The 27,768-nt window shown below is 42.7% G+C and overlaps 1 protein-coding gene across 7 annotated transcripts in view; it reads left to right on the top strand.

Annotated features, from left to right (window-relative positions):
• DMD (dystrophin) overlaps positions 1-27,768 on the top strand; it is a 3,834,938-nt gene that overhangs the window by 731,116 nt on the left and 3,076,054 nt on the right. For all 7 annotated transcript variants that reach the window (XM_073550686.1, XM_073550687.1, XM_073550688.1 and 4 more), the window contains exons 5-6: positions 8,569-8,661; positions 20,319-20,491. In XM_073550686.1, coding sequence (XP_073406787.1) covers positions 8,569-8,661; positions 20,319-20,491 — 266 coding nt within the window. The remainder of the gene's footprint in view (positions 1-8,568; positions 8,662-20,318; positions 20,492-27,768) is intronic.

Below are 27,768 nucleotides of genomic sequence, written 5' to 3'. Positions count from 1 at the left end.
AGCCTGTGACATAGCGCTGTGATATTCAGTGGGCCTCACACAATCCAAGTGTCCAGTGTCCACAAGTGTCTGCAGAAATTCAAAATCTCCCTTATCCTGTAGTCACTTTATTCACACCTGTGCCATCGAGCCTGTGACATAGTGCTGTGATATTCAGTGGGCCTCACACAATCCAAAAGTGTCCAGTGTCCACAAGTGTCTGCAGAAATTCAAAATCTCCCTTATCCTGTAGTCACTTTTTTCACACCTGCTGCATCGAGCCTGTGACATAGCGCTCTGATATTCAGTGGGCCTCACACAATCCAAGTGTCCAGTGTCCACAAGTGTCTGCAGAAAATCTAAATCTCCCCTGTCCTATAGACACCTTGTACCTTGTTTTACATTACTATATAGTTTGTAGGATTTTGTCTACATTTCTACCAAAAATGAGGAAGGCTGGTGGAAGAGGCCGTGGAATTGGGCAGGGGTTGGCAGCTGGTAATGATGGTGTTGGTGGTGGATCTGATGGTAGTGGCAAAAGCAAAATAGGACCGAATGCAGGAGGTGTTGAGCCTGCGTCATCGTCTGGCTCCATAAGGCTTCGAAGGCTTAGTTTTCTAGGAGTTGGCAAACCGCTTTTAACGCCAGAGCATCAGGAAAAAGTTTTGTCTTACATTGCTGACTCAGCCTCCAGCTCTATTGCCTCCTCTTATGAAGTTGTAAAAAGTAAAAGCACTGAGTCGTCATTGGAGGCTCATGTTCATGAACCACACCTTTCCTTGTGTCCTTCACCCCAACCAAGATTGAAGGATGACGCAGGCCATACTACTGATTACTCCATGGAGCTGTTTTCACATACCATGCCTGGATTATCAAGTCAAATGGTGAATTACCCATGCCAAGATGAATCTGACATGGAGTGCAGTGATGCACAGCCGCTGATAGATGATTCTGCTGGTACATTCACTCAGAGCACTACATTGTCCTCGCAGTGTACAGAGCCAGATTCTGAACCTGATGAGACTCAGGTGCCCCTTCCCGCACAATATACCACCATACACGGTGACACAGAGGAAGGTGCACATGACATTGAAGAGGAGGTGATGGATGACCCAGTTGTTGACCCAGATTGGCATCCATTGGTGGAAGAGGGTGCTGCTTCCAATAGCTCAGATGAGGAGCATCCACAGCAGACATCGACATCGCAACAGCTGTTATCTGGAAGGCCCGGAGCACTCCAAACACAGGTTCCAAAAATCAAAAGAGTTGCTGGACAGCTTGTCCAGGGGGTCAAAACATCACAGCGTGCTAGGCCACAAAATGTCTGCCAAAGTAGGAAGAGTGCAGTGTGGCACTTTTTTGAACAAAATCCTCATGATCAGGCCAAGGTTATCTGTAAGAAGTGCGCAAAGACCTTTAGCCGAGGGAAAAATCTGAAAAATTTGAATACCAGTTGCATGCTTAGACATTTAACCAGCATGCACTTGCAAGCGTGGACACAACACCAAACCTCAAGTGCCACATGTGCAACTGATCACAAAGAAGGTAGTTAGCAACGCTACATTGTTTCCCCCACTGTAAGCCCACCGGTTAGCACAGCAGCAAATGTTGAGGTGTCGTTGCAAGGCCACAGCAGTCAGGGAATCCCACTGTTATATCAACGAAATACTGAATCTAGACCATCAGAAAGAACACCAACTCCATCACCATCATCAACCCTCTCTCAGTCCGCCCTGTCCACCGCTACTTCCACCATATGCAGCTCTCAAGTCCAGCTCACCCTCCCAGACACTATGAGTAGGTCAAGAAAGTACTCAGTCTCTCATCCGCGTACACTGGGTTTGAACGCCCACATTGCCAAACTAATCTCGTTTGAGATGATGCCCTATCGGTTGGTGGAAAGCACAGTTTTCCGCGAACTCATGGCCTATGCAGTACCACGCTATGACCTACCCAGTCGCCACTTCTTCTCTCGCAAAGCCATCCCAGCCCTCCACCATCATGTGAAAGACCGCATTGTCCATGCACTCAAGCAGTCAGTGAGTGGAAAGGTGCACCTCACAACTGATGCATGGTCCAGTCGGCATGGCCAGGGCCGTTACGTGTCCATCACTGCGCACTGGGTTAATGTGGTGGATGCAGGGTCCACAGGGGACAGCGGTGGTGGGACAGTGCTGCCTAGCCCACGGTATAGGAAACAGTTGGCTGTAGGCGTTCCACCCTCCTCCTCCAGAAGCGAAAGCTCGTCCACAGAGCGCAGTCGTACGAGCACTCCATCTGCAGCTGCCACTGTTGCACACGAGGTGTCCCCCTATCGAGCAGCTAGTGGAAAGCGTCAGCAGGCTGTGTTGCAGATGATGTGTTTGGGCGACAGACACACCGCCGAGGTGCTGGCCGAGTACTTGAAGCGACAAACTGAGTCATGGCTGGGCAGTGTACATCTTGAGGCAGGCAAGGTAGTTTGTGATAACGGCCGGAATTTTGTGGCAGCCATAGCCCTTTCAAAACTCAGCCACATACCTTGCTTGGCTCACACCTTGAACCTGGTGGTGCAGTGCTTCCTCAAAAATTATCCGGAGTTAACAGCCCTGCTCCAGAAGGTGCGAAGACTGTGCGCGCACATCCGCCGGTCGCCTGTACACTCCGTTCGTATGCAGAAGCTGCAGCGATTGCTCCACCTTCCCAACCACCGCCTCATTATCGACATTGCAACAAGGTGGAACTCCACCCTGCACATGGTGGAGCGGCTGTGCGAGCAGAGGCAGGCCATAATGCATTTGTGGGAGGATACACGGCCAGGCACTTTGAGAGCAGACATGGAGTTGACAGGTGTGCAGTGGTTGAAGCTGAAAGACCTCTGTAAAGTCCTTCAGTGTTTTGAGGCATGCACACGGCTGGTAAGTGCAGACGACACCATCCTAAGCATGAGCATCCCACTTATGCGTCTGCTCATGCAAACTTTGACGCACCTTAAGGAGCAGGCGTCTGCAGCCAATGTTGACGAGGAGGAAAAGGTGGAGGGAATCCTTGATGACATTCAGCCATTGTCTGCTCAGGGACCTCTCCTGGACGAGTTGGAGGAAGAAGAGGCGGAGGAGGATGATGATGGGGATGATTACTTAGGGGAGGAGGATGCATCTCGTGGGGCAAGTGAAAATGTTGTCGTGGCAAGGTCTGGTACAGGGTTTGTGCGTGACTGGAGGGATGTGGATTTGCCAGAAAGTGTTCCTCCAACCATCACTCGCAGTGCATCATTGACACCGGGAACATTGGCCCACATATCAGATTATGCCTTGCGGATCCTAAAAAGGGACCCCCGCATTGCCAAAATGATGAACGATGACGACTATTGGTCGGCCAGCATCCTTGATCCACGCTATAAAGGCAAATTACAAAACATCATGCCACAGGAGAACCTTGACCTAATATTGGCTAATAAACAAGCAACTCTGGTAAATCGGTTGCTTGAGGCATTCCCAGCACACAGCAGCGGTGATGGTTCTCACACGAGCCATACGGGCCGGGGGCAGCTTGGCAGAGGTGTTCATGGTGCACACAGCAGAAGTGGCGTTGGAGACAGTGGTTTCATGACAATGTTGTGGACTGATTTTTCAAGTACCGCTCGCACAACTGGTAATACAGCATCGATGGAAAGTGACAGGAGACAGCAGTTGTCAACTATGGTTACAAACTATTTTTCCTCCCATATCGATGTTCTCCCACACAGGTCATTCCCCTTTGACTATTGGGCCGCTAAACTGGACACCTGGCCTGAATTGGCACAATATGCCTTACAGGAGCTCGCTTGCCCAGCTGCAAGTGTGCTATCGGAAAGAGTCTTCAGTGCAGCTGGATCAATCCTGACAGAAAAAAGGACCCGTCTGTCGACCCAAAATGTGGATGATCTAACCTTCATTAAAATGAACCATGCATGGGTTTCCAAGGATTTTGTCCCACCTTCCCCTGATGACACATAGGGTGACAGAAAAATGGCTTGCTTTGGTCCACCTCTTCCTGTGACTTGACCTATTTCGCCTTTTGCATCAGCTGAATGTCCAACATCAACATATGCCACTTTTTAAAACTCCTAACTGTGTTGCCTCCCCCCCCATGGCTGGGGTCACCACCTAGTGCACGACACCGTGCGAGAGCCGTTGCCCTGGACAGGTGGGTAGGCCGACTCTTGGGCGCGGGCACTGGCACTGGCACAGGGTCCCTCATAGCGCAATCAAGTGTCTCTGATGGTGGTGGTGCACACCCGCCGTCAGACACACCGCCGTACTATGAGGGGCCCAGTGCCAGTACCGACGCCCACAAGTGGGCCCCCCTTGCTTGGGCAGGGCCCCAGCATTTGCAATCTTTACCTCTCCCTGCTACTCCGCTGTGTAGTCTGGGCCGTCAAATCCATACTGTGCCTGACACCGTCTGAGCCTGCCTCCTGATGTATAGACATATCTTTTGAATGTGTACGCTATCCATACATGTTATCCGGGGATACGGTACCCTTTCTCACCTTTGTGCAATCACGTGCAAGCCATACTGGGCCTAACACCGTCTGAGCCTGCCTCCTGATGTATAGACATATCTTTTGAATGTGTACGTTATCCATACATGTTATCCGGGGATACGGTACCCTTTCTCACCTTTGTGCAATCACTTGCAAGCCATACTGGGCCTAACACCGTCTGAGCCTGCCTCCTGATGTATAGACATATCTTTTGAATGTGTACGCTATCCATACATGTTATCCGGGGATACGGTACCCTTTCTCACCTTTGTGCAATCACATGTAATCCATACTGGGCGTGAGAACGGCTGGCGAGCTGTTAAGCAAGCTACAGCACCTGTGGTTTGCACTCGTAAGTTTTTCATTTTTTCAGGAATGACGGTTAGGCCTAATTCCGGAACTGCGGTTGACCTGCACTTACTGGGAAATCATCGTTCGCGAGTAATAAATGTAATCAGTGATCCCCAACACTAACGTTGTTCAGCGGGTTATCTGCACCTGTAAGCGACAAACGCTAGCCTTTTCAGTGTAGCGCACATGCAGCCACGGACATGTAAGGGCATGACACACCAGTTATTGGCCAACCTCATGTGCCAGAGCCTCACGTGTCCCTCTAGTAAGCCGGACTCGGACCGCGGGGCATGACGGAGTCTCGTTCATTAACGGAATTAAGCTTGCAATGTGTGCATCTGTTCTGTAGCAGGCATGGTTGAGGTTGCCCGTGTTGAGTCAAATTACGCCGTAGGCTCCACTCCTGGTTGTGCCCTTCTGGACATTCCTTTAAGGTTCAGCTTTGCAACCATACTGTCCACGTAAAACAAACACTTTGCCTTCATGAACGCTGTTTGGAGGGTCATAACTCATGGGAATAACGCCGCCCAATCAGTTAACCTGCTAGAGAGATCCTTCGTTGCTCCCAAGCATGACATCACACTCCCTAGGAGGAAGGTAATGCCACTGTGGCGACCGTACTCCTGGGGGCGACACAAGTGCACTGATGCCCAGCCACTGCTTGATGAATCTGCTGGTACATTGACCCAGACCACTACATTCCCCTCGCACGCTACACGGCCTGAATCTGACCCTGATGAAACTCAGGTTACCCTTCCCATATACAGTTCCATCTTGCACGGTGACAAAGAGGAAGCTGCAGATGAAAGTGCAGGTTCGGCCCAACCGCCATCAGACACACCACCGTACTATCAGGGGCCCTGTGCGAGTGCCGTCGCCAACGAGTGGGCCCCCCCTGCTTGCTCAGGATCACAGCACTTGCAAGGTTGAAATACTGTGCAGTAAGATGGAAGATGGGGACGACGAGGAGTCCAGACTAGTACAGGGATTCCCTAGCGAGGAGACTTATTTGATTGTTTTCAATGTTGGGACAGCAATTTTTGGGGAGCACTATACTCTGGAGAATGATAGATGGGGCCCACCATACACTGGAACATTCCAAAGGTGGACGTCAGACACTGGAGCAGCATTTACAGGGCCCATTATACACTAGAGCATTAGAAATGGGGCCCATTATGTTAGGAGCATTATTTGGGCCCATAAGACAGTGGAGCTTCATCCATGGGGACCAACATATACTGTAGCATTATGTGGAGCTCATCATATACTGTTTCAAACATTATATGAGACCAATGATTCTGTATGGAGAAATAGATGGGCCTCATCATGAGATGTAAAAAGTGAAGTATTTTTCATTGTACTATACCGCTATTTCTCTGCCGTATCGGAGCATGATGAGTTGTGGTATGTGTTAAAGGGGCGCTGTTTCGCCCAGGGCACATGAAAACCTGGAGCCAGCCCTACCCCCCCACAACTTTAGCCAAATAACCCCCATTTTTCAGTGTGTAACTTGTATTATGAAGTTAATTAAGGTTGACCAGCTTAAGTAAGAAAAATTGATGCTTTTGGCATTCAAATGAGCACTGTAGGTGTGTTTCCTGTCCTCCTCTCACTGCCGACTTTTAATCCCCATTGACTTACATTGGGTTTCGTGTTTCGGGACGACCCCGACTTTTCCCTATAATCGGCCGATCTTGCTCGACCCGACTTTTGGTAAAGTCGTGTTTCGCGAAACGAAACTCGACCCTAAAAAAACAAAAGTCGCTCAACTCTAGTGGCCACTATGGCTTATATTGTAGCAACTATATATATTTTACATTGGCTGTGACTGCTTTACGCCTGCTGTGACTGCGTCCTCCACCACCACATCAGCAGCTTATTTTTAAGGGCAGAGAGCAATATGCTATGATTAACTTTTTGATATCTTTAGATCTTTTGTATATGATTATTCACTATTCTCACTTTATGTGTGATAGGCACAGTATTATACTTACCCTGATACTATTGTCCCATTTGGCTTCTCATTAGTCATGGTCACTGGTCTGTTCTCTTTTCACGGTTTCAGGCAAATTAACCCGTAGGGCCCCGTCACACATAGCGACACACCAGTAATCCCAACAACGATATGACCTTGTCAGGATCACTGATGTGTCGCTACATGATCGCTGGTGAGCTGCCAAACAGGAAGCTTCAAGAGCGATCGACACCAGCGACACGCGGGTAACAAGTGGCGCACGTCGCTTAGTTACCCACTGTGTACCTTAGTTACCAGTGCGCTGGTGCAGGGAGCTGGTAACCAAGGTACACATCGGGTTTCTAAGTGGCACGCAGCACTAAGAAACCCAATGTGTACCTTGGTTACCAGCTCCCAGCACCAGCGCGCTGGTAACTAAGGTACACATCGAGTTTCTAAGTGCTGCACGCAGCTTAGAAACCCGACGTTTACCTTAGTTACCAGCTCCAGCTCGCTGATCGCTGGTCTCCCGCCTGTCACACGCAGCAATGCGTGCTGGCGAGAGGGAGACCAGTGATCAAAAAAATGTCCTGGCCATTCTAGGATGATCAGCAATACCTGGCAGGGAGCCAGTCGCTGGTAAGTGTCACACACAGCGATCTCGCTGGTGAGATCGCTGTTGCGTCACAAAACTTGTGACACAGCAGCGATCTCGCTAACGAGATTGCTGTGTGTGATGGGGGCTTTAGGCCATCTAACTTATCTATACATGTCTTGTATCTCACATATATGTCTTCTATTATACTAACAAAATATATTTATGTATATAGTTTTGGACTCTTGTCTTCTCCAGTTTTTTCAATGTATAGGATGAGTCTATAAAGAGATTGGTTGATATTATTTACTATTTTTCTCGGAAGTATGTTCCTGAAATAATAATTTATAAATGTAGTCTGTTCCCAATTAATCTCGATTTTACCCCTTCCCAACATTGGGCATATTGGTGAATCCTATTTCAAGTGTTTTGCCATTAATAGACATAACGGTATCCTTAGCAATTCCCTAGGCACAGGAGCTGTGCTATTGCAAATGCTGTCAGGAACTCAGATTAACTGAAAGCCGAGCTTCTGTCTAAGTCTCTAAATGCCATAATCAATAGTCTTCATGGCATTCAGAATGTTGAGAGAGGGGGGTCTCCCTCTCCTACCCCATCAGCACCCTTAAGAAGACATGATCGGCAGGAGATGATGGTAGTCAGTGTAGACAGAGGTGAAATAATGATCTGCTGATCAGACAGCTATGGAGGCATGTAAGACCCAAAAAATTGTGAAAAAATATGACACCAATAAATACACATTTTTTCTGTAAAAAAGAAAAGTTAACATATTAATATCTCCATATACAGGATGACCAGATGTATACAATTGTCTCGCTGTTTAATCCATTGAGTGAACACCTTAAAAAATTAATTAAAACCATGGCAAAAATTATGTTTTTTAATCATACCACAAAACAAAACATGCGCACGTTCTCAGAATTTAGTGATACAAAAACTATTTTTTCTCATTTGTTTGTGTAGAAGTGGCAAAATATTAACCTGATATTACTGTAATCATACTGATCACCAAAATAAAGCTGTTTTCTCCCTTTTACCAAACATTAAACAGCATAAAGTAAAACAAAAAAAATCCCTGAATTGCTATTTATTGTTCACTTAGCCTATCAATTTTTGAGCTAATATTTGAACTATTTACTATGGTCTCATTGATTTGTACAGGTTGATTTGGTAAATATTGGCAGCTCAGACATAGTGGATGGGAATCACAAGCTGACCCTAGGATTAATCTGGAGTATCATCCTCCATTGGCAGGTAAGCTTACCTTTATAGTCTATAATATGTTCTGTCATTGTAAGTAAATTAAAAAAAAAGCATTGAACAGTGGTGAAATGAAATTACATCTGCATGACATGATTTGAGACAATCCAGTATTCCCTTGTAAGAGAAGCTTTATTTACTGTTACAGTGCTAAATGTCACTATTGCTGACTATGTCATAGTCACATAAAAAGAAATCAATGGAAGCAGCAGTCATTTGCATTAATGCATTGTTTACATGAAAATAGAAAAACCTCCATTTTTTTCTCAGTCTAAATTTTAATATATGGCTACTTGTCCTCCAGATGTAGAGTTGAGCGATACCGTCCGATACTTCAAAGTATCGTATCGGATGGTATCGGCCGATCTTTAAAAAAAGTATCGGTATCGCCGATTCCGATACCGGAAGTCCCATTCAAGTCTATGGGACTTCCGGTATCGGAATAAGAAAAACCCTTTCCTGCCCTTGTACAGCCTCTCTGGGGTCTGTACGGGCCTTTCGGGGGGCTGTGCCGGCCTGCCAGGGGGTCTGTGCAGGCTCCGGTGGTCTGTGCCGGCCTGCCGGTGGTCTGTGCAGGCTCCGGGGGGCTGTGCCGGCCTGCCGGGGGGCTGTGCCGGCCTGCCGGGGGGCTGTGCAGGCTCCGGGGGGCTGTGCCGGCCTGCCGGGGGGCTGTGCCGGCCTGCCGGTGGTCTGTGCAGGCTCCGGGGGTCTGTGCAGGCTCCGGGGGTCTGTGCAGGCATCGTCCGATGGGACTACAAGTCCCATCGGGCGATGCCTGCTACCATGACAGTGATTGACACATTAGCCAATGATGGGACAGTAGTAGTCCCATCATCCGGCTAATGTGTTAAATGTAAAAAAAAAAAAAAAAAAAAAAAAAATTACATGCTACATACATACAACATGCATACTACATACATGCTACATTCATACTACATGCAACATACATACTACATATATACTACATGCATGCTACATACATACTGCATGCTACATACATACTACATATATACTACATGCATGCTACATGCATCATACATAACACATATATACTACATGCATGCTACATACATACTACATATATACTACATGCATGCTACATACTACATGCTACATATATACTACATGCATGCTACATATATACTACATACATACAATACATTCATACAATACATACATAGACATACAGTACATATAACATAGAGTAACATACTTACCAATACTTGTCACATTGTTCCCCGAAGCCATTGTCGTCTACGGAATAAATATTAACATAACAAACCACAAAAATACTCACCCACGATCCGAAGCAGTCCACGAGTGTGTCCCACGACGATCTTGGGTAGAGAACTGCAGCATCAGCTGTTGCTGCCGTTCTCTACTGGCTGCAGGAATCCAATGACGGAAGGTAGGTATCCTTCCGCACTGTATTCCTCCGCCACTTAAAAAAAAAAAAAGTCCCTAGTCTCACTTTATGCCATTGCTGTGTGGGAAATTCCCACGCAGCAATGGCATAAAGTGAGACTAGGGACTTTTTTTTTTTTAAGTGGCGGAGGAATACAGTGCGGAAGGATACCTACCTTCCGTCATTGGATTCCTGCAGCCCGTAGAGAACGGCAGCATCATCTGATGCTGCAGTTCTCTACCCAAGATCGTCGTGGGACACACTCGTGGACTGCTTCGGATCGTGGGTGAGTATTTTTGTGGTTTGTTATGTTAATATTTATTCCGGAAAGACAATGGCTTCGGGGAACAATGTGACAAGTATTGGTAAGTATGTTACTCTATGTTATATGTACTGTATGTCTATGTATGTATTGTATGTATGTAGTATGTATGTAGTATGTATGTAGCATGCATGTAGTATATATGTAGTATGTATGTAGCATGCATGTAGTATATATGTAGCATGTATGTAGTATGTATGTGGTATGTATGTAGTATGCAGTATGTATGTAGCATGCATGTAGTATATATGTAGCATGTATGTAGTATGTATGTGGTATGTATGTAGCATGTAGTATGTATGTAGCATGCATGTAGCATGCATGTAGTATGTATGTAGCATGTATGTAGCATGTATGTAGTATGTATGTAGCATGCATGTAGTATGTATGTAGCATGCATGTAGCATGCATGTAGCATGTATGTAGTATGTATGTAGTATATATGTAGTATGTATGTAGCATGTAGTATGTATGTAGCATGCATGTAGTATATATGTAGTATGTATGTAGCATGTAGTATGTATGTAGCATGCATGTAGTATGTATGTAGTATTTTTTTTTTTTTTTTTTTTTTTTTTTTTTTTTAACATTTAACACATTAGCCGGATGATGGGACTACTACTGTCCCATCATTGGCTAATGTGTCAATCACTGTCATGGTAGCAGGCATCGCCCGATGGGACTTGTAGTCCCATCGGACGATGCTTGCACAGACCCCCGGACATCAGCACAGCCCCCCGGCAGGCCGGCACAGCCCCCCGGCAGGCCGGTACAGACCCCCACAGGGTGCACAGCCCCCCGGCAGGCCGGCAGAGACCCCGGGCAGTCCACACAGCCCCCCGGCAGGCCGGCACAGCCCCCCGGCAGGCCGGCAGAGACCCCCGGAAGGCCCGAAATGACGGCGCATCATGATGCGCACACACCGCGCATCATGATGACGTCAGGCCGTCAATCAACTGAACTTCCGATTCCGATGCCGAATTCCGATATTGAAAAAATATCGGAAGTCGGTATCGGAATTCCGATACAGCAAGTATCGGCCGATACCCGATACTTGCGGTATCGGAATGCTCAACACTATCCAGATGTACAGCCCTAACAAGTCAAAGATAAAAATTATTGATCTTGAGTATTTTGACAATTGATAAATACTGTTCTCAGTTAAATCTAAAATATAACACTCAAAGTGTGTATGTATGTATGTATGTGTGCATGTATGTGTGTATGTGTGTATGTCCGGGATAGGCATCTGCACCGTCGCAGCTACAGCCACAAAATTTGGCACAGTCACACGTCTGGACCCCGAGCACGTCCTAAGCTGTGTTGTGAGGTGAAATTTTAACCTCGCGTGTTCCAATTTACCAAACAATTTTGCCCCTGTCTACATACTGGGGAAAAAGTGTGTGCGTGTCAAGCCCCGTCCCTCATTATGATGTCATAATGCCCCTATTTGCATAATCGGGAAACAGCGTGTGCGTATCAAGCCCCGCCCCTCATTATGATGTCATAATGGTTGCCATGGCGACGCTGATGTCATCATAGTTCTCCGGCTGTGACGAGGCGTCTAGGATCATCGTAGGTATGCTCCACGGCTACTGCTAGTTGTGTGGATAGGATCAGGGGTCTGCAATCCGCTTAGTTATCAACCTCTCTGGTTTTCTGTGGCTTAGCTTGTTTTTGTTTTTCCTCCTCGGTGACTCATTCGTAACAGAATCACCAGCCATACCGCAGATTCTAGGGTACTCAAAAGCAGGAAAAAAAAAGTGTCAGAATTTTTTTTTTATGTACATTTTCCTCTTTTTCTCTGGGGCCGTAGGAGGATTTTCTCCTTAATGGAGATTAAGCAATTGTCTGATCCTGTGGAGCTGCTCGCTGCTGAAGTGTGGGGAATTTCCACCTATCTCGCTCAATCACATGCTGTCGAACCAAAAATCCCTACTCCTGATGTGTTTTCTGTGGATCGGTCTAAATTTTTGAATTTTAAGAATAATTGTAAATTATTTCTTGCCTTGAAGCCTAACTCATCGGGGAGCTCTGTGCAGCAGGTTAAAATTGTCATCTCCTTGCTGCGCGGCGATCCCCAGGATTGGGCGTTTTCTTTGACACCTGAAAATCCTATTCTGACTAATGTGGATGCATTTTTTCAAGCCTTGGGGTTGTTGTATGATGAACCTAATGCTATTGATCAAGCTGAGAAAGCCCTATTGGCATTGAACCAGGGTCAGGATTCTGCAGAGTTATACTGTCAAAAATCCCGAAAGTGGGCGGTCCTTACTACATGGAATGATGGTGCCTTGGCAGCTCTCTTTCGCAAGGGTTTATCAGAAACCGTAAAAGATATTATGGTGGGATTTCCTGATCCCTCTGGTCTTGACAATTCTATGTCATTAGCCATTCAAGTTGATTGGCGTTTACGTGAATGGAAAACTACACGAGAGGTGTTGCCACCTTTTCAACAAATGTCTGAACCTATGCAATGTGATAGAGTTTTGTCTAGGGTTCAACGTCAGGAGTATAGAAGGCGTAATAAGCTGTGTTTTTTCTGTGGAGATGCCTCTCATATTATTTCTGTCTACCCTAAACGAGAGAAACGTTTTGCACACACATTTGCTGTGGGTGGCGTACAACCTAAGTTTCTTTTGGCAATTACTCTGATCTGCTCCTTATCCACATTTTCCGCCAAGGCTTTTGTGGATTCAGGAGCGGCTTTGAATCTGATGGATTTGGATTTTGCTAAACGTTGTGGTTTTCCCATGATACCTCTGCGGATGCCTATTCCTTTGATGGGTATTGATGCTACTCCTTTGGTGGAGAATAAGCCTCACTTTTGGACCCAGGTGATAATGCGGGTCGCCCCAGACCACCAAGAAAATTGAAGATTTTTTGTACTGCATAATTTGCATGATACTATTGTTCTGGGTTTTCCCTGGTTGCAAATCCATAATCCAGTTTTGGATTAGAAATCTGTGTCTGTGGTGAGTTGGGGCTGTCGGTGTGCTCTTGGTGACACTCTTGTTTTCTCCACCTCTCCCCAGTCTCATGATGTTCCTGACTATTTGGCTGATTTTTATGATGTATTTAGTGAGAGTAAGTCTGCATCCCTGCCTCCTCATAGGAGTTATGACTGTGCAATTGAGTTGAGGCCTGGGTGTAAATTTCCCAAGGGTCGGCTTTTCAACTTATCTGTACCTGAACATGAGGCTATGCGATCTTATATTAAGGAGTCGTTGGAGAAGGGTCATATTAGACTATCCTCTTCACCCTTAGGTGCTGGTTTTTTTTTCGTGGCTAAGAAAGATGGTTCATTAAGGCCTTGTATTGACTATCGTTCCCTTAACAAGATTAAGGTTACATATCAGTATCCGTTACCCCTGATTTCTGATTTATTCTCCAGATTTAAAGGTGCCTGCTGGTTTACTAAGCTTGACCTCTGGGGGGCGTATAATCTTATTAGCATCAAGCATGGGAATGAATGGAAGACGGCGTTTAATACTCCGGAGGGACATTTTGAGTACATGGTGATGCCTTTTGGGCTCACTAATGCCCCTTCTGTCTTCCAATCCTTCATGAATGATATTTTCCGGGACTTTGTGGATAAGTTTTTGATCATCTATTTGGATGATATTCTGATCTTTTCCAGTGATTGAGATTCTCATGTGGAACATGTTCGGACTGTGTTCCGGATTTTGAGGGACAATTCCCTGTATGTTAAGGGATCAAAATGCCTTTTTGGTGTACAGAGGATTTCATTTTTGGGATTTATTTTATCTCCGTCAACTATTGAAATGGACCCGGCCAAGGTACAGGCCATTTATGATTGGGTTCAGCCCACTTCTTTGAAGGCTCTCCAGAAGTTTTAGGGTTTTGCTAATTTTTATTGTAAATTTATAGCTAATTTTTCTGGTATTGCCAAACCACTGACTGATCTGACCAAGAAGGGCGCTGATGTGCTGAATTGGTCTCCAGAGGCTGTTTTGGCATTTCAGGAGCTGAAGCGGAGGTTCACTTCTGCTCCGGTTTTATGGCAACCTGATGTCTCACTTCCATTTCAGGTAGAGGTAGATGCTTCGGAGATTGGTGCAGGAGCTGTTTTGTCCCAAAAAGATCCGGTGACTTCTAAAATTAATCCCTGTGCCTTCTTTTCCCAAAAGTTCTCCCCATCTGAACACAACTATGATGTGGGTAATCGGGAATTGTTGGCCATGAAGTGGGCATTCGAGGAGTGGAGACATTGGTTGGAGGGAGCTAGACATCAAGTTGTGGTCCTCACTGACCACAAGAATTTGATTTACCTGGAGTCGGCCAAATGCTTGAATCCTAGACAGGCTAGGTGGGCCTTGTTTTTCACGCGTTTTGATTTTGTGGTCTCCTTTCTTCCGGGCACTAAGAATGTTAAGGCAGATGCCCTTTCTAGGTGTTTCTTTGCTGATTCTCCTATTGTGATAATACAGCACAGTACAAAAAGAGGACTTGAAAATCCTCCAATAATGAGAACAGCAAAAGAACAACAAGGTTTACCCGTACAGGCCTCCAAACAAATGCACTATCAGGATGCAGTGGACCCATATAATAAAGATGGCAACACAGGTGCAAAAATACCAATCAAGCAACTGCTCCAGCCTACCAATACATGGAGGGGGCGATTGCCTGGTATGTTGATGCACAAAACAACTTGTATGCGGCGCTGTTCACACTAAGGCCATGCACAGCATCCAGGCCAGCCTAGTACCAACACCCTTCTATTAGTTCAGGCGGGCTGCCCAGCGCTAACAAAATGCATGCCGTGTGAACAGACACCGCAGTTTACAAGACCAAATGGGCCCAACTGCACCCCGAATAAAAAGTGCAAAAAACACATTTTAAAAAAATGTGGAGTATTAGCTGATATTTTGGCCAAAATACGTGAGCCCGTAACCTACGTCAAAAATCTCCACGCTTACGGGTACCTAACACTAAATAATAATACAGCACAGTACAAAAAGAGGACTTGAAAATCCTCCAATAATGAGAACAGCAAAAGAACAACAAGGTTTACCCGTACAGGCCTCCAAACAAATGCAGTATCAGGATGCATTGGACCCATATAATAAAGATGGCAACACAGGTGCAAAAATACCAATCAAGCAACTGCTCCAGCCTACCAATACATGGAGGGGGCGATTGCCTGGTATGTTGATGCACAAAACAACTTGTATGCGGTGCTGTTCACGCTAAGGCCATGCACAGCATCCAGGCCAGCCTAGTACCAACACCCTTCTATTAGTTCAGGCAGGCTGCCCAGCGATAATAAAATGCATGCCGTGTGAACAGACACCGCAGTTTACAAGACCAAATGGGCCCAACTGCACCCCGAATAAAAAGTGCAAAAAACACATTTTAAAAAAATGTGGAGTATTAGCTGATATTTTGGCCAAAATACGTGAGCCCGTAACCTACGTCAAAGATCTCCACGCTTACAGGTACCTAACACTAAATAATAATACAGCACAGTACAAAAAGAGGACTTGAAAATCCTCCAATAATGAGAACAGCAAAAGAACAACAAGGTTTACCCATACAGGCCTCCAAACAAATGCACTATCAGGATGCAGTGGACCCATATAATAAAGATGGCAACACAGGTGCAAAAATACCAATTCTCCTATTGTGACCAAACCTACTACCATCCTAGGTGAGGGGGTAGTTCTTTCTGCCATATCGCCCGATTTGAGACATGCCCTGGAAGAATTTCAAGAGAACAAACATAAGCGTTGTCCTATGGGAAAATTGTATGTTCCTGACCAGTGGAGGAAGAGAGTGATGTCTGAAGTTCATTGCTCCGCATTGGCTGGTCATTCAGGTATTTTTGGTACCAGAGATTTGGTGAGTCGGTCTTTTTGGTGGCCCGCCTTATCTCGTGATGTCAGGAATTTTGTGCAGTCTTGTGGGACTTGCTCCCTGTCTAAACCCTGTTCTCGTTCTAGTGGGTTGCTGATGCCCTTGCCGGTGCCCAAGAGGCCATGGACCCATATCTCAATGGATTTTATTTCTGATCTTCCTGTCTCTCAGAGAATGACTGTTATCTGGGTGATTTGTTATAGATTTTCTAAGATGGTCCATCTTGTACCACTCCCAAAGCTGCCATCTTCCTCAGAGTTGGTGCCCTTGTTTTTACAACAGGTGGTTCGGTTGCATGGGATTCCTGAGAACATTGTGTCGGACAGAGGAGTCCAGTTTGTCTCCCAATTTTGGAAAGCTTTTTGTTCCAAGCTGGGAATTCAGTTATCCTTCTCCTCTGCATTTCACCCACAGACCAATGGGCAGACTAAGAGAACAAACCAGACTTTGGAGTCCTATTTGCGATGTTTTATATCTGCTGATCAGAATGATTGGGTCTCATTTATGCCCTTGGTTGAATTCGCCCTACATAATAGAGCTAGTTCTGCCACATTGATGTCGCTCTTTTTCTGTTACTTTGGGTTTCATCCTTGATTTTATCAGGGCAAGTGGAATCTTCAGTCTGCCCAGGTGTTAACACTGTGGTAGAGAGAATGCAGCAGATTTGGGACCAAGTGGTGGATAAGTTGTCCCTCTCTCAAGAAAAGGCCCAGCGGTTTTCCAACCGGCATAGGACTATTGGTCCCCGGTTTAAAGTGGGTGATATGGTTTGGTTGTCGTCAAAAAATATCTCTATGAAGGTTGCGTCTCCAAAGTTCAAGCCAAGATTTATTTGACCTTATAGGATTTTGTAGATTCTTAACCCGGTTTCTTTTCGATTGGCTCTTCCAGTTAAGTTTAAGATCCATAACGTGTTTCATAAGTCTCTGTTGAAGAGGTTTGTTGAGCCAGTGGTTCCTATGGTGGCACCTCCTGACCCTGTGTTGGTTGAAGGTAATGTGGAATATGAGGTAGAGAAAATACTGGATTCTCTTTTGGCTAGACGGAGACTCCAGTATTTGGTCAAGTGGAAGGGTTATGGCCAGGAGGACAATTCTTGGGTCTCTGCCTCTGACATTCATGCCGATAGATTGGTTCGTGCTTTTCACCGGGCCCATCTTGACCGGCCTGGTGGCATGGATGAGGGTTCGGTGACCCCTCCTCAAGGGGGGGTACTGTTGTGAACTCATTTTCTGGTTTACCTCTGGCTTCCGGTGAGGGTGGTGGAGCTGGCTGTGTTGACAGAGGAGTCTTGAGTTCTCCATCCGGGCTCCCTCTAGTGGTGACAGTAGGTAATGAAGCTGATCTAAATGGCAGAGACCTGCCACCTGAGGAGGAGGACTGTGAGTGGACATCAGGAGTCTCTGACTGGATTTAAGACAGCCAACTCCCTAATTTTGTGCTGGTGATTTTTTCCTGCCCTGAGGTTCTGGTTTCCAGTTCTGTTCCTGCCTTCTCAAGCTAAGTGTGCTCTGCTATTTTTTCACTTGAGGTTTGGTCTGGTTTTCTCAGTTTTTGTGGTCAGCCAGCCCCTGCTGGGGCTGTGCTGAATTTCCATTCTTATGTCTCTGTTTATGCCAGTTTGCTTTTTTCCCCTGATCAGATTGGTCTCTTTTTGCTCTGTCTTCAGAATATACCAGAGTGCTGATATAGGGATTTGAAGTTTAGCGACTTCAGGGTTTTTGCTATCAGAAAGTGTTGGACATTTTTTGGCAAGGTTTTGTGCGTGATTGCAGACAGCATCTTTCCTTTCCTGTCCTTTCTAGTTAGTGTGGGCCCCAGCGTTTGCTCAGCCTAGTTTTCTATCTGTGTTTGTGTTTTCATCTTGTCTCACCGACAATTCATGTTTGGGGGCTGTCTATAGCTTTGGGGTCTGCTCTGGGGCAGTTTAGATTTCCCCTTTTCTTGCTTTAGGCTTATTTAGTTCTCCGGCTTTGACGAGGCATCTAGGATCATCGTAGGTACGCTTCACGGCTACTGCTCTCTGGTTTTCTGTGGCTTAGCTTGTTTTTGTTTTTCCTCCTCGGTGACTCATTCATAACACTTCCCTCGTAAGAGCATTGAAGATGGGTTGAGGCTTAGTCTTCCAGCATGACAATGACCCAAAGCACACAGCCAGGGAAACTGGCTTTGTAAGAAGCATATCAAGGTCCTGGAGTGGCCTAGCCAGTTTTCAGACTTGAACTCAGTAGAAAATATTTGGAGGCGGCTGAAACTCAATGCTGCCTTATTACAGCCCCGAAACTTTAAAGATCTGGAGAAGATATGTATGGAGATATGTATGGAGGAGTGAGTCAAAATCCCTGCTGCAGTGTGTGCAAACTAGATCAAGAATTATGGGAAGCATTTGACCTCTGTAATTGCAACCCAAAATGTTTCTGTGCCAAATGTTAGGTTCTGTTTTTGTATTGTACAAAATACTTATTTCATGCAATGAAGTGTACCTACGACAAAAAAATTACCCACCTCTCCATTCTTTGTAGGTGGGAAAACTTGCAAAATTGGCAGTCTATCAAATATTTGTTTTCCCCACTATATATACACACATAGTTAAAGTCCCAATTTTACCAATAAAGACAAAGACAAGGTGACTTACTCCACACTGTTGCTGTTAAGCTAAATTCACATTAACAGTGATTTTCTCCTACCAGTCTCAATTGCAGATCAAGGACACAACTGGCTCCATGTTTAGATTTGTGAGCTTATCAACATGGTCAATGAGTGCAGGAGTTGACTGTTAGACTGGCATCTACATGTAGTAGTCTGGTGCATAAATCACACTAGATTTGGTTGTGCCAGGATTTCCTCTGTATGAAGAATATCCCATGTGCACTGGTATGCTGTTTTTATGCTGACTGAAAATACGCTATGTGAACTTAGTGTTAGGACTCAATCAAATGTCAGTGATTTTTCTCATATGCAAAAAAACAACAAAGTGGTATAATAGTCATCCAAACTTCATTAGTGTTTAGTCAGTATGCTAGCTTTAACTATTAGTGTTTCATTAGTGATTTCCATGTATGAAAAAATAAATTGAAAATCAACTCCTATCCTCTGCAAAGTGAATAATGGACAGGACTTAGGCTGCACACTAATGCCATCCTTGTGCCATGTTTGATTTTCTATGGGTAATTTTGATTAGAGATGCCGATCAAAAACAGACATGTTTCTTTGATTTGAATGTAAAAGAAGTGCATGTACCCTGGGAACTGGAGACATCCCTGAGTGAACCTGAAGAAGATCCAAGTTTTCGATTGATAATTGATAAGATTCCCAATAAAAAAAAGCCTTAGGTACTCTTCTGTAATGCTCTGGCATGTTTCAAGTTGCGTGAATGACCACTTTACTATATAGGAGAAAGGAAGGGGAGTCTCGGGAGCTGCAGATGTACCTGAAGGTATGCAGGGTGGTTTGATAATCAACAAAGGGTGCCGATCCAACTGGTGAAGGCAGCCACAATGAGGAAAAGAAAAATTTACCTCGGCACTACCATCCTGAAAAAATGGTAATGTTTATAGACTAAGGGCAGTTTCATGTACGAGAATTGCATCAGGTTTCCTTTATGCTTTTTATCTGAATCAGTAAACATTACATTTTCATCAGGATGGGAGTGACAAGGTAAATCTTTCTCTTTTCCTCACTTTACTATATAATTTAGTTTTATTTCCCCCCAAAATAAGATATTTTCTAATAATAACTATTTTTCCCTCAAATCATTGTAAAAATGACAGCAGTACTTAACTTACGGTTTACAGGATTGTGTAATAGGGCACTCCTGTAAATTTTATTGTAACAACAGATTAAAGTGTGTTTCTAAGCTTAACATTTTAATATGACAGGTTATTTTATATTTTATTATTTCCTCTTGAATCCTGATAATCTGGGTGATGCAGAAAACAATTTAGTGTAGGAAAATTCCACTTATATATTTCCTAGTGCTGTGCTTTAAGATAAACCGTTTATCTTGCTTTACAGTTTCAATCATTGATGGTTGTATATCTTATTCAGGTGAAGGATGTAATGAAAGGCATTATGGCTGACTTACAGCAGACAAATACTGAAAAGATCTTACTAAGCTGGGTCCGCCAATCAACTCGCAATTACCCACAAGTCAACGTTCTCAATTTCACCAGCAGTTGGTCAGATGGATTGGCTTTCAATGCACTCATCCACAGTCACAGGTACAAAAAATATTCCCTGTCCTTAACCATTTTATCACACACCTTTGTCTTGATAATACATTTATTGATTGTTTTGAATGGTGGATGTTTGGATTAGGTCAAACATTATTTTTTAAGAATAGGAGCACATTGCTTGTTTGGCCACCTTTAGGTGCATATGCTTAGTTGCTGTAGATCAGGCAGTCAGCACTGTCATAACGGATACAACCATTCACAAAGGGACTCATCGCAAAAAACATATATATATATATATAGAGAGAGAGAGAGAGAGCAAATGGAATGTGTCTTTTTGGTGGAGCTAGGAGATACTGAAATTGGCGTGAAGACGAGTTGCGCCTACATTTTGTGACTTTTCAGAGCTTTTACATCAGAATTCTGGTATTATAGCTTTGATGAATAGGGCCAAATACATTCTACTTTATTATGCATTTGAAGAATAATGCTTCTGTAATTCTAAAAAACACTCAGGAAAAAAATACAGCCTCTCAGACACAAATAGCTACTTTATGGAGTAAAAGAAAGCTACCATTATATGGACTAAGCACTGAATGTAAGGGATAATTTGTTAACCATGTGATCATTTTATTATTTCATTTTGACAATAAATCATAGAAAGAGATTAGATTAATCTGGCATGACTTGTTTGCTACAAACACATGCTGACTTTGGTTAATTACTGTATTTTTATCCAAGTACTTACATACATTCTGTTTTATAGTTTGTTCAAATATCTTTCCTGGTATAGAAGTAAAGCTCACTGGCCTGTCATTTCTTTGCTCCATCTTCTTTCCTTTTTTTGAAGATAGTGACATTTGCCCTTCTTCTGGGACTTCTCCTTTTATCCAGGATTTTTCAAAGATTCTGGCTAGTGGTTCTTCATTTTCCTCTTCTAACTCTTTCAGTACCCTAGAATGTAGTTCGACTGGGCAATAAAATGTAAATTAATTTAAATTAACTATGTACTCCCTCACCATCTTTCTATTCATAGATAATGTGGATTATTTTATTACTTCGATGGCATCATGAAGATCTGTTGATGTTACAATTACTTTCTTAAAGAACACAGAAGCCAAATACAAATTAAAAATTTGACCTCCTCAACATCATTTTTGACCACTTCTGCCTTTATATCCTATAAATATCCTGTCCTGTAATCCTATCCTAATCCTATAGCATCTTTGATTTTTCTTTTGCTTTTGACATACCCAAAATACTTTTTTACTGTTTTTTGTCTCCCTTGAATGCCTTACTTCATTACTGGCTTTAGATCTTCTAATGATTGCCCATGAGCTCCCTGCAAATAGCATTATATTCTTATTTAGATATTCTCCCCTATTTCCATTTGATGTACATTTATTTTTTCCTTATTAACAAGTGATTCATTTCTGTGTTCATCCACCCTGGCCTCTTTAAATGTTTCCAATTCTTCCTTCTTTTCAGGATTCTTTGCGGTGAGAATTTCATTAGGCAAAATCTCTCATGCTTCTTTGACATTTCTGTCCTTTAAAACATCCTGCCATTGTAGCTTTTCTACCATCTTTCTGAGTCCATTAGAATCTGCCTTTCTGAAGTCCAACTTTAATGCCTGAGTCCTCGCTGGTCTTCATCTTATAGTTCCTAATAAATTTGAGTCCCTATGCCTGCATGTTTTGTTTCTCTTAGGCTAGTTTCACACTAGCATATCTACACGCAGCGCACGGTGCCGCTAATCCCCACCTCCTGCCGCGCCCCCTCCGGTCATTTCCTCCCTGCTATCGCACTGCGCTGCATGCGATCTGCGCACCCTATCCTTAGCATAGGGTGCGCAGACCATGCGCTGGCTGTGCGCTAGTAGGATTTTGCATGCGCTGCGCCCTTTTGATGGTGCGCCGAGCGCACCAAAATGCAACATGGTGCATTCGGCGCACATTGGCGCACCGTCAAAAGGGCGCAGCGCACGCACAATCCTACTAGCACATGGCCAGCGCACGGTCTGCACACCCTATGCGAAAGATAGGGTGCGCAGATCACATGCAGCGCTGTGCGATAGCAGGGGGGAAATGACCGGAGGGGGCGGGCAGGGGGCGGGGCTTAGCGGCACCGTGTGCTGCATGTTGATATGCTAGTGTGAAACTAGCTTTAGACAGCTGCAACACATTCAAGGATTAGAAATACCTATAGGGAAAATTGGATCATAGAATGCATATTCCTTATTTCAAGGACACTCTCAAGAATGCTGTATAATGCATAAGCGGACTATCAGAGAGCCTTATGTTAGTCCAATTACCAATAACACCTTAGTCAATATAATTAAAGACAGATAAGTAAAAACAATGTCTTTATTGAAGATAATACAAGTACCAAAACACCAAGTAATAAAATGTGTGATACATACAAGAACAGGCAGGCAGCTATATAACCATACAAGCAAAGGTTAACACCATCATGACGGACCAGTCAATTGTCCCATTATAATAGAATAATTAAAGTGCATAGTGCAATGACCAACACACTATGCCCCTTAGATAACCAAAGCACAAGTGCGCTTTCGCTCTGGTTATACAGCCACCATGGGTAAGCTCTGCATGAGGCGATCCTAGTGATAATTCATATATTAACTCTGTAGCCCCTGATTATTATCTAAGGGGCATAGTGTGTGGGTTATTGTATTTATGTAGCTTTATTATAGAGCCCTTTTTTGACCCTTTGCATTGTCCTCTGTGCATTGCTTCTATGGACATATGTCTCACTGAAGTACCATTGTTGTTTACATTGAATTGCACTGTGCTCTTAAAATGATTCTATTGTAATGGGACAATTGACTGGTCCGTCGTGATGGTGTTAACCTTTGCTTGCATGGTTATATAGCTGCCCGCCTGTTCTTGTATGTATCACACATTTTATTACTTGGTGTTTTGGTACTTGTATTATCTTCAATAAAGACATTGTTTTTTACTTATATCTGTCTTTCATTATATTGACCAAGGTGTTATTGGTAATTGAACTAACATAAGGCTCTCTGATAGTCCGCTTATGCATATTCGAGGATTGCCTGTTTGTTAGGCAATCCATGCACATGTTAGAGGCTGTTGAACAGCCACAAAACATGCAGCCACAGGGACTCAAACATATTATCAGAACGCGCCTAAGATACCGGATTAGCACCTGAGCATGGTCGAATAACTTGTTATTGAAGCACATTCACTCATCAATAATATTTTACCTTTCTTTTTTAAATTTAAATAACCTACTTAGATTATATCTATGGACTTTGATGTATGGAAAGGCAGTGGATTTCTTGACCCAAAATCGACAATGTTAGGCTATCAAATTTAGCTCAGGTGAAGCATGAATGTATTAATCTGGCCTTAGCATCTGAACACTACTACAAATATTTATGTTTTCCACAATTGAACATATTATATCATTCCAATTTCACTAGAACACACTAATTACAAACAAAGCCATACCTTTTATCAGACAAGGTATAAAATGTGTGTAAAACACATTAATTGTGATGTAGTTAATGAAAAACAGAGTTTTGTGAAAATGCACCATAATTCTGACACATTTAGCATAATCCCGCATTGTATGAATAAGAAAATTCATTAAAAAATTCCCAAGAATTTTGTACCATGAAAAAGCTGCAAAAATCGGTGTGTGGCATTCTTGCTGTATGTTCTGCAGTTGGCACTTTTATATATGTACTAAGTCCCATTATTTCTAATTGACACATTCTAATCTAATTTTCTTAATGTCCTGTATTAATGAGTATGTTCTTTCTTCCCCCTGGGTCACTACTAGTCTGCTTACTTATTCTACCAGCAAACTGTAATGGCTGGCATACATCCAAAATATTCTTGTTAAACAGACTGCCAACAAATATGAAGAATTTATTCCTTAGTGCATAAATTAGAAGGCTAATAATTTTCTGTTCATCTGGAATATAAAATTGGGGCTCTTTTATTTTGCCTTAAATGTTGCATGCAAACACAATTGCATACTATTTGTAATGTGTTCATGCCGCATTTGAAATTATGATGCTTTGAAGTACATTTGGATTATTAGGGTTGAGACTTGTTTTCATAAAAAGTGCTACTATATGATTTGTACAGTAAGTACAGACTAGACAAAGTAAGTGCAGTTTTATTGAAATAATGCACTACAATTTAGGTTAGTTTTATATGCTAGTCTTTTGAGAGTGAAATGGATCATGCTGCTTGATAAATTTGAAGCACCTTTGCGCACTTTCATCTATCTTTACAACACTATTTTTTAACTTTAAAAATATTTCAAGTCATGTTAAAACTCCTTGATATCACCTAAGCAAATTTCTGACAACATTTGATTTCAAGTATGAATGAACTGCATTGTTGGACTAAAAATAATGTGAAATCAGAAATGTACTGTATATATCAGTATTAAAATGAGGCTTCAACATTAAGGAAACAATTTATCTTACAGTGTTTCATGTAGCGCAAAAGTAAAGTGACTTTTGCCATTTGTACACCTTTCCTAAGCGGCTTCTCCTTCTTTTTGAATAGAACATGAAGCTTTACTTACTCTTAAAGATGTGGCTCATTCCAGTGTACTGTTCATGAAGACTGGTACACAAAGTGTCAGTTCTTATGCATCCTTGCCTATAAGGAAAGCACAATGGCTCAGTGGTTAGGAATGTTACTTTGCAATATTTTGGACCTGGGTTCAAATTCCACAAAGGACAATATCTGCAAGGAGTATGTATGCTTTCCCTGTATATGCTTGGGTCTCCTCCCTCACTCCAAAAACTTCCTTATAGGTGATTTGGATTGTAAACCCCAATAAGGACAGTGATGATGTCTGTACAGTGTTGTGGAAGCATTTTACAAAGCATATATGAAAGCATTTTAGAATAAATTGTGTATTTGATACCTGCTTGTCTTGAATGAAGAGATACAGTGAAGGAAATAAGTATTTGATCTCTTGCTGATTTTGTAATTTGCACACTTACAAAGACATGAACAGTCTATTATTTTAAGGGTAGGTTAATTTTAACACTGAGAGATGGAATATCAAAAATAAAACCCAGAAAATCACATTGTATATAAATTTATTTGCATTTTGCAGTGAGAGATAAGTATTTGATCCCTTACCAACTATTAAGAGTTCTGGTTCCTACAGAATAGTTAGACGCTCCTTCACTATACAATACGAAAAGTAGCCGAGGGCTGTAAAGTCAAGCAGATTAGGATTTTGATTTAATTTATGATTTTAAAGCCATGAAGTAAAAATAAAATTTATATTTTGAATCGTATTGCAAAATTTTCATATATTTATTACCTATTTTTTCTTTTACTTAGGTAGAGTCAACAACAACTATAGCACAGGGATTGTAACTGTGCCTATCTGTCACTATTAATTAATTAAATAAATATCCAAACACACAGAAACTAGAATCAGCATGGATGGGAAACATTGTTGTTGTAATATTGATTATAAAATGTATTTAGAAACAAATACATTAAAAAAGCAATGATAAAAGAAAATTACACTACTAGTTATATATATTATTTAGCATCTATCGGTGATAATGATAACATTTACTTATATTAAAATATGTTAAAGGAAATAAGTCATATTCGATATTGCTCTTAATCTGCAAATGTAGGGTTTATCTGCAGGTTAATAGCGGTTTAAAGGTACTAAAAGTGTGGCACCAAGGAAAAAATGAACTTCATTCCTCTCAGGAGCTGCCAGATTTCAGTCATGCAGGCACAATGATTTGGCTACAGTCACCACTTAAAACACTTAGAGCTTCAGCTTTAAGAATGCTCTAGCACTGACTGACAGATGGCTTTCTACTGAAGCATTGATGCTAGTCCCAAACAGATCTGCAATTTTTTAAAAAATATGGCTTGAGCTTCACAATGAGGGAATGGGGCCAGCAAATTCATCATAATTTGACCAATGCTTCAAATTATGTCAGAAATATACAGCAGTTCTTGACTGCAGTGGTCAATGAGCCAAATTTATAGAGTGGATGAGCCAAACGATTAGCCAAATTCATTAAGAGGTGCCTACCATTTAATTTAGCACATTTTATGCCATCTCACTTTTCATAAAGACACCACTCTTTATGAATCGAGACCTTTGTGTTAAATTTGGCAGAACCACTTGTTGTATTAACTGTTTTAAGATGTTTAAATTGCTCTCTTTAGATTTATAATAAACAGCAGAACTTTTTTAATATTTGCAATTGAGGTAGTATAATTTTGATTATAATAATTGTATGCTCATAGTTCACTGAGTAATGGCTAAATGGAAAGTCCTTCACTGTCTGAATTCTATATTGTAAATTAATAATCCATTCTATATATGGGCCACACTATTTTCATACCTAAATGATTTCTAAAAAGATTACTTGCATATTTTTGTACTTTTATTTTCACTGATGGTCTTTTAAAACTGATCAATCACATCTGATAAAACAGTGCAGCATTTTATTAAAATATGAATTCTACCTAATGTCAAAAATAATGCCAGAAAAAGATGATGCGGTCTCTGAGTTTCTTATGTTTTTGAATTTGAGTCTCTCTCTAGTGCTGTAACAAGGGTCATAAGCCTTTTTTATTACTTCAATATATGGGTCTAAAGGGTAATGTTTGTCCTTCTGGAGAGTGACATGTCAAGCCTGGCATTTCAGGGTGAAGAGACATGCATGCTCCTTTGGGAAACTAAATATGCAACTTGTCTTTTTAGAGAGGAAGAGGACATGCACTCTATTGCCACCTACTGGAAACAATGATCCTAAAAGTCAACAACAACCATGTGATGAGCATTGGAATATGACTTAGGCAAAAATCCAACCAAAATCCGGATTTGCAGATATGGTGTTTAGGGGTGTTGCCACTCATTAGTGCAAAGTGAGATCTTGCTCTCCTAGGTGAGAGGCTCTGAATTAGAGTCCAAGGGGTAGTGTTTCTTCTTGTGGAGAGTGACATGTCAAGACTGGCATGTCAGAGTAAGGAGACTTAAAAGCCATGCATGTTCCTTTGTAAAATGAAATATTTGTTATCTTCCTCTCTGAAGAGACAATTTACATATTTAGTTTCCCAGAGAAACATGCATGGCTTTTAAGTCTCCTCACTCTGACATGACAGGATTCTCACTCTCCACAAGTAGAAACATTACCACTTAGACCCCAATCCAGAGCCTCTCACCTAGCCAAATCAGATATCATACTTTGCACTGATGAGGGGCAACACCGTGAAACTCTGTGCCTAAACATTGCAATTCTGGTTTGACTTTTATCCTATGTC

This window comes from Dendrobates tinctorius, unplaced genomic scaffold (assembly GCF_039654945.1).
Source record: "Dendrobates tinctorius isolate UK_male_01 unplaced genomic scaffold, ASM3965494v1 ptg000166l, whole genome shotgun sequence".
Classification (NCBI taxonomy): domain Eukaryota; kingdom Metazoa; phylum Chordata; class Amphibia; order Anura; family Dendrobatidae; genus Dendrobates; species Dendrobates tinctorius.
Note: the sequence above shows the minus strand (reverse complement) of the source record. Positions and strands in the feature narration are given on the sequence as shown.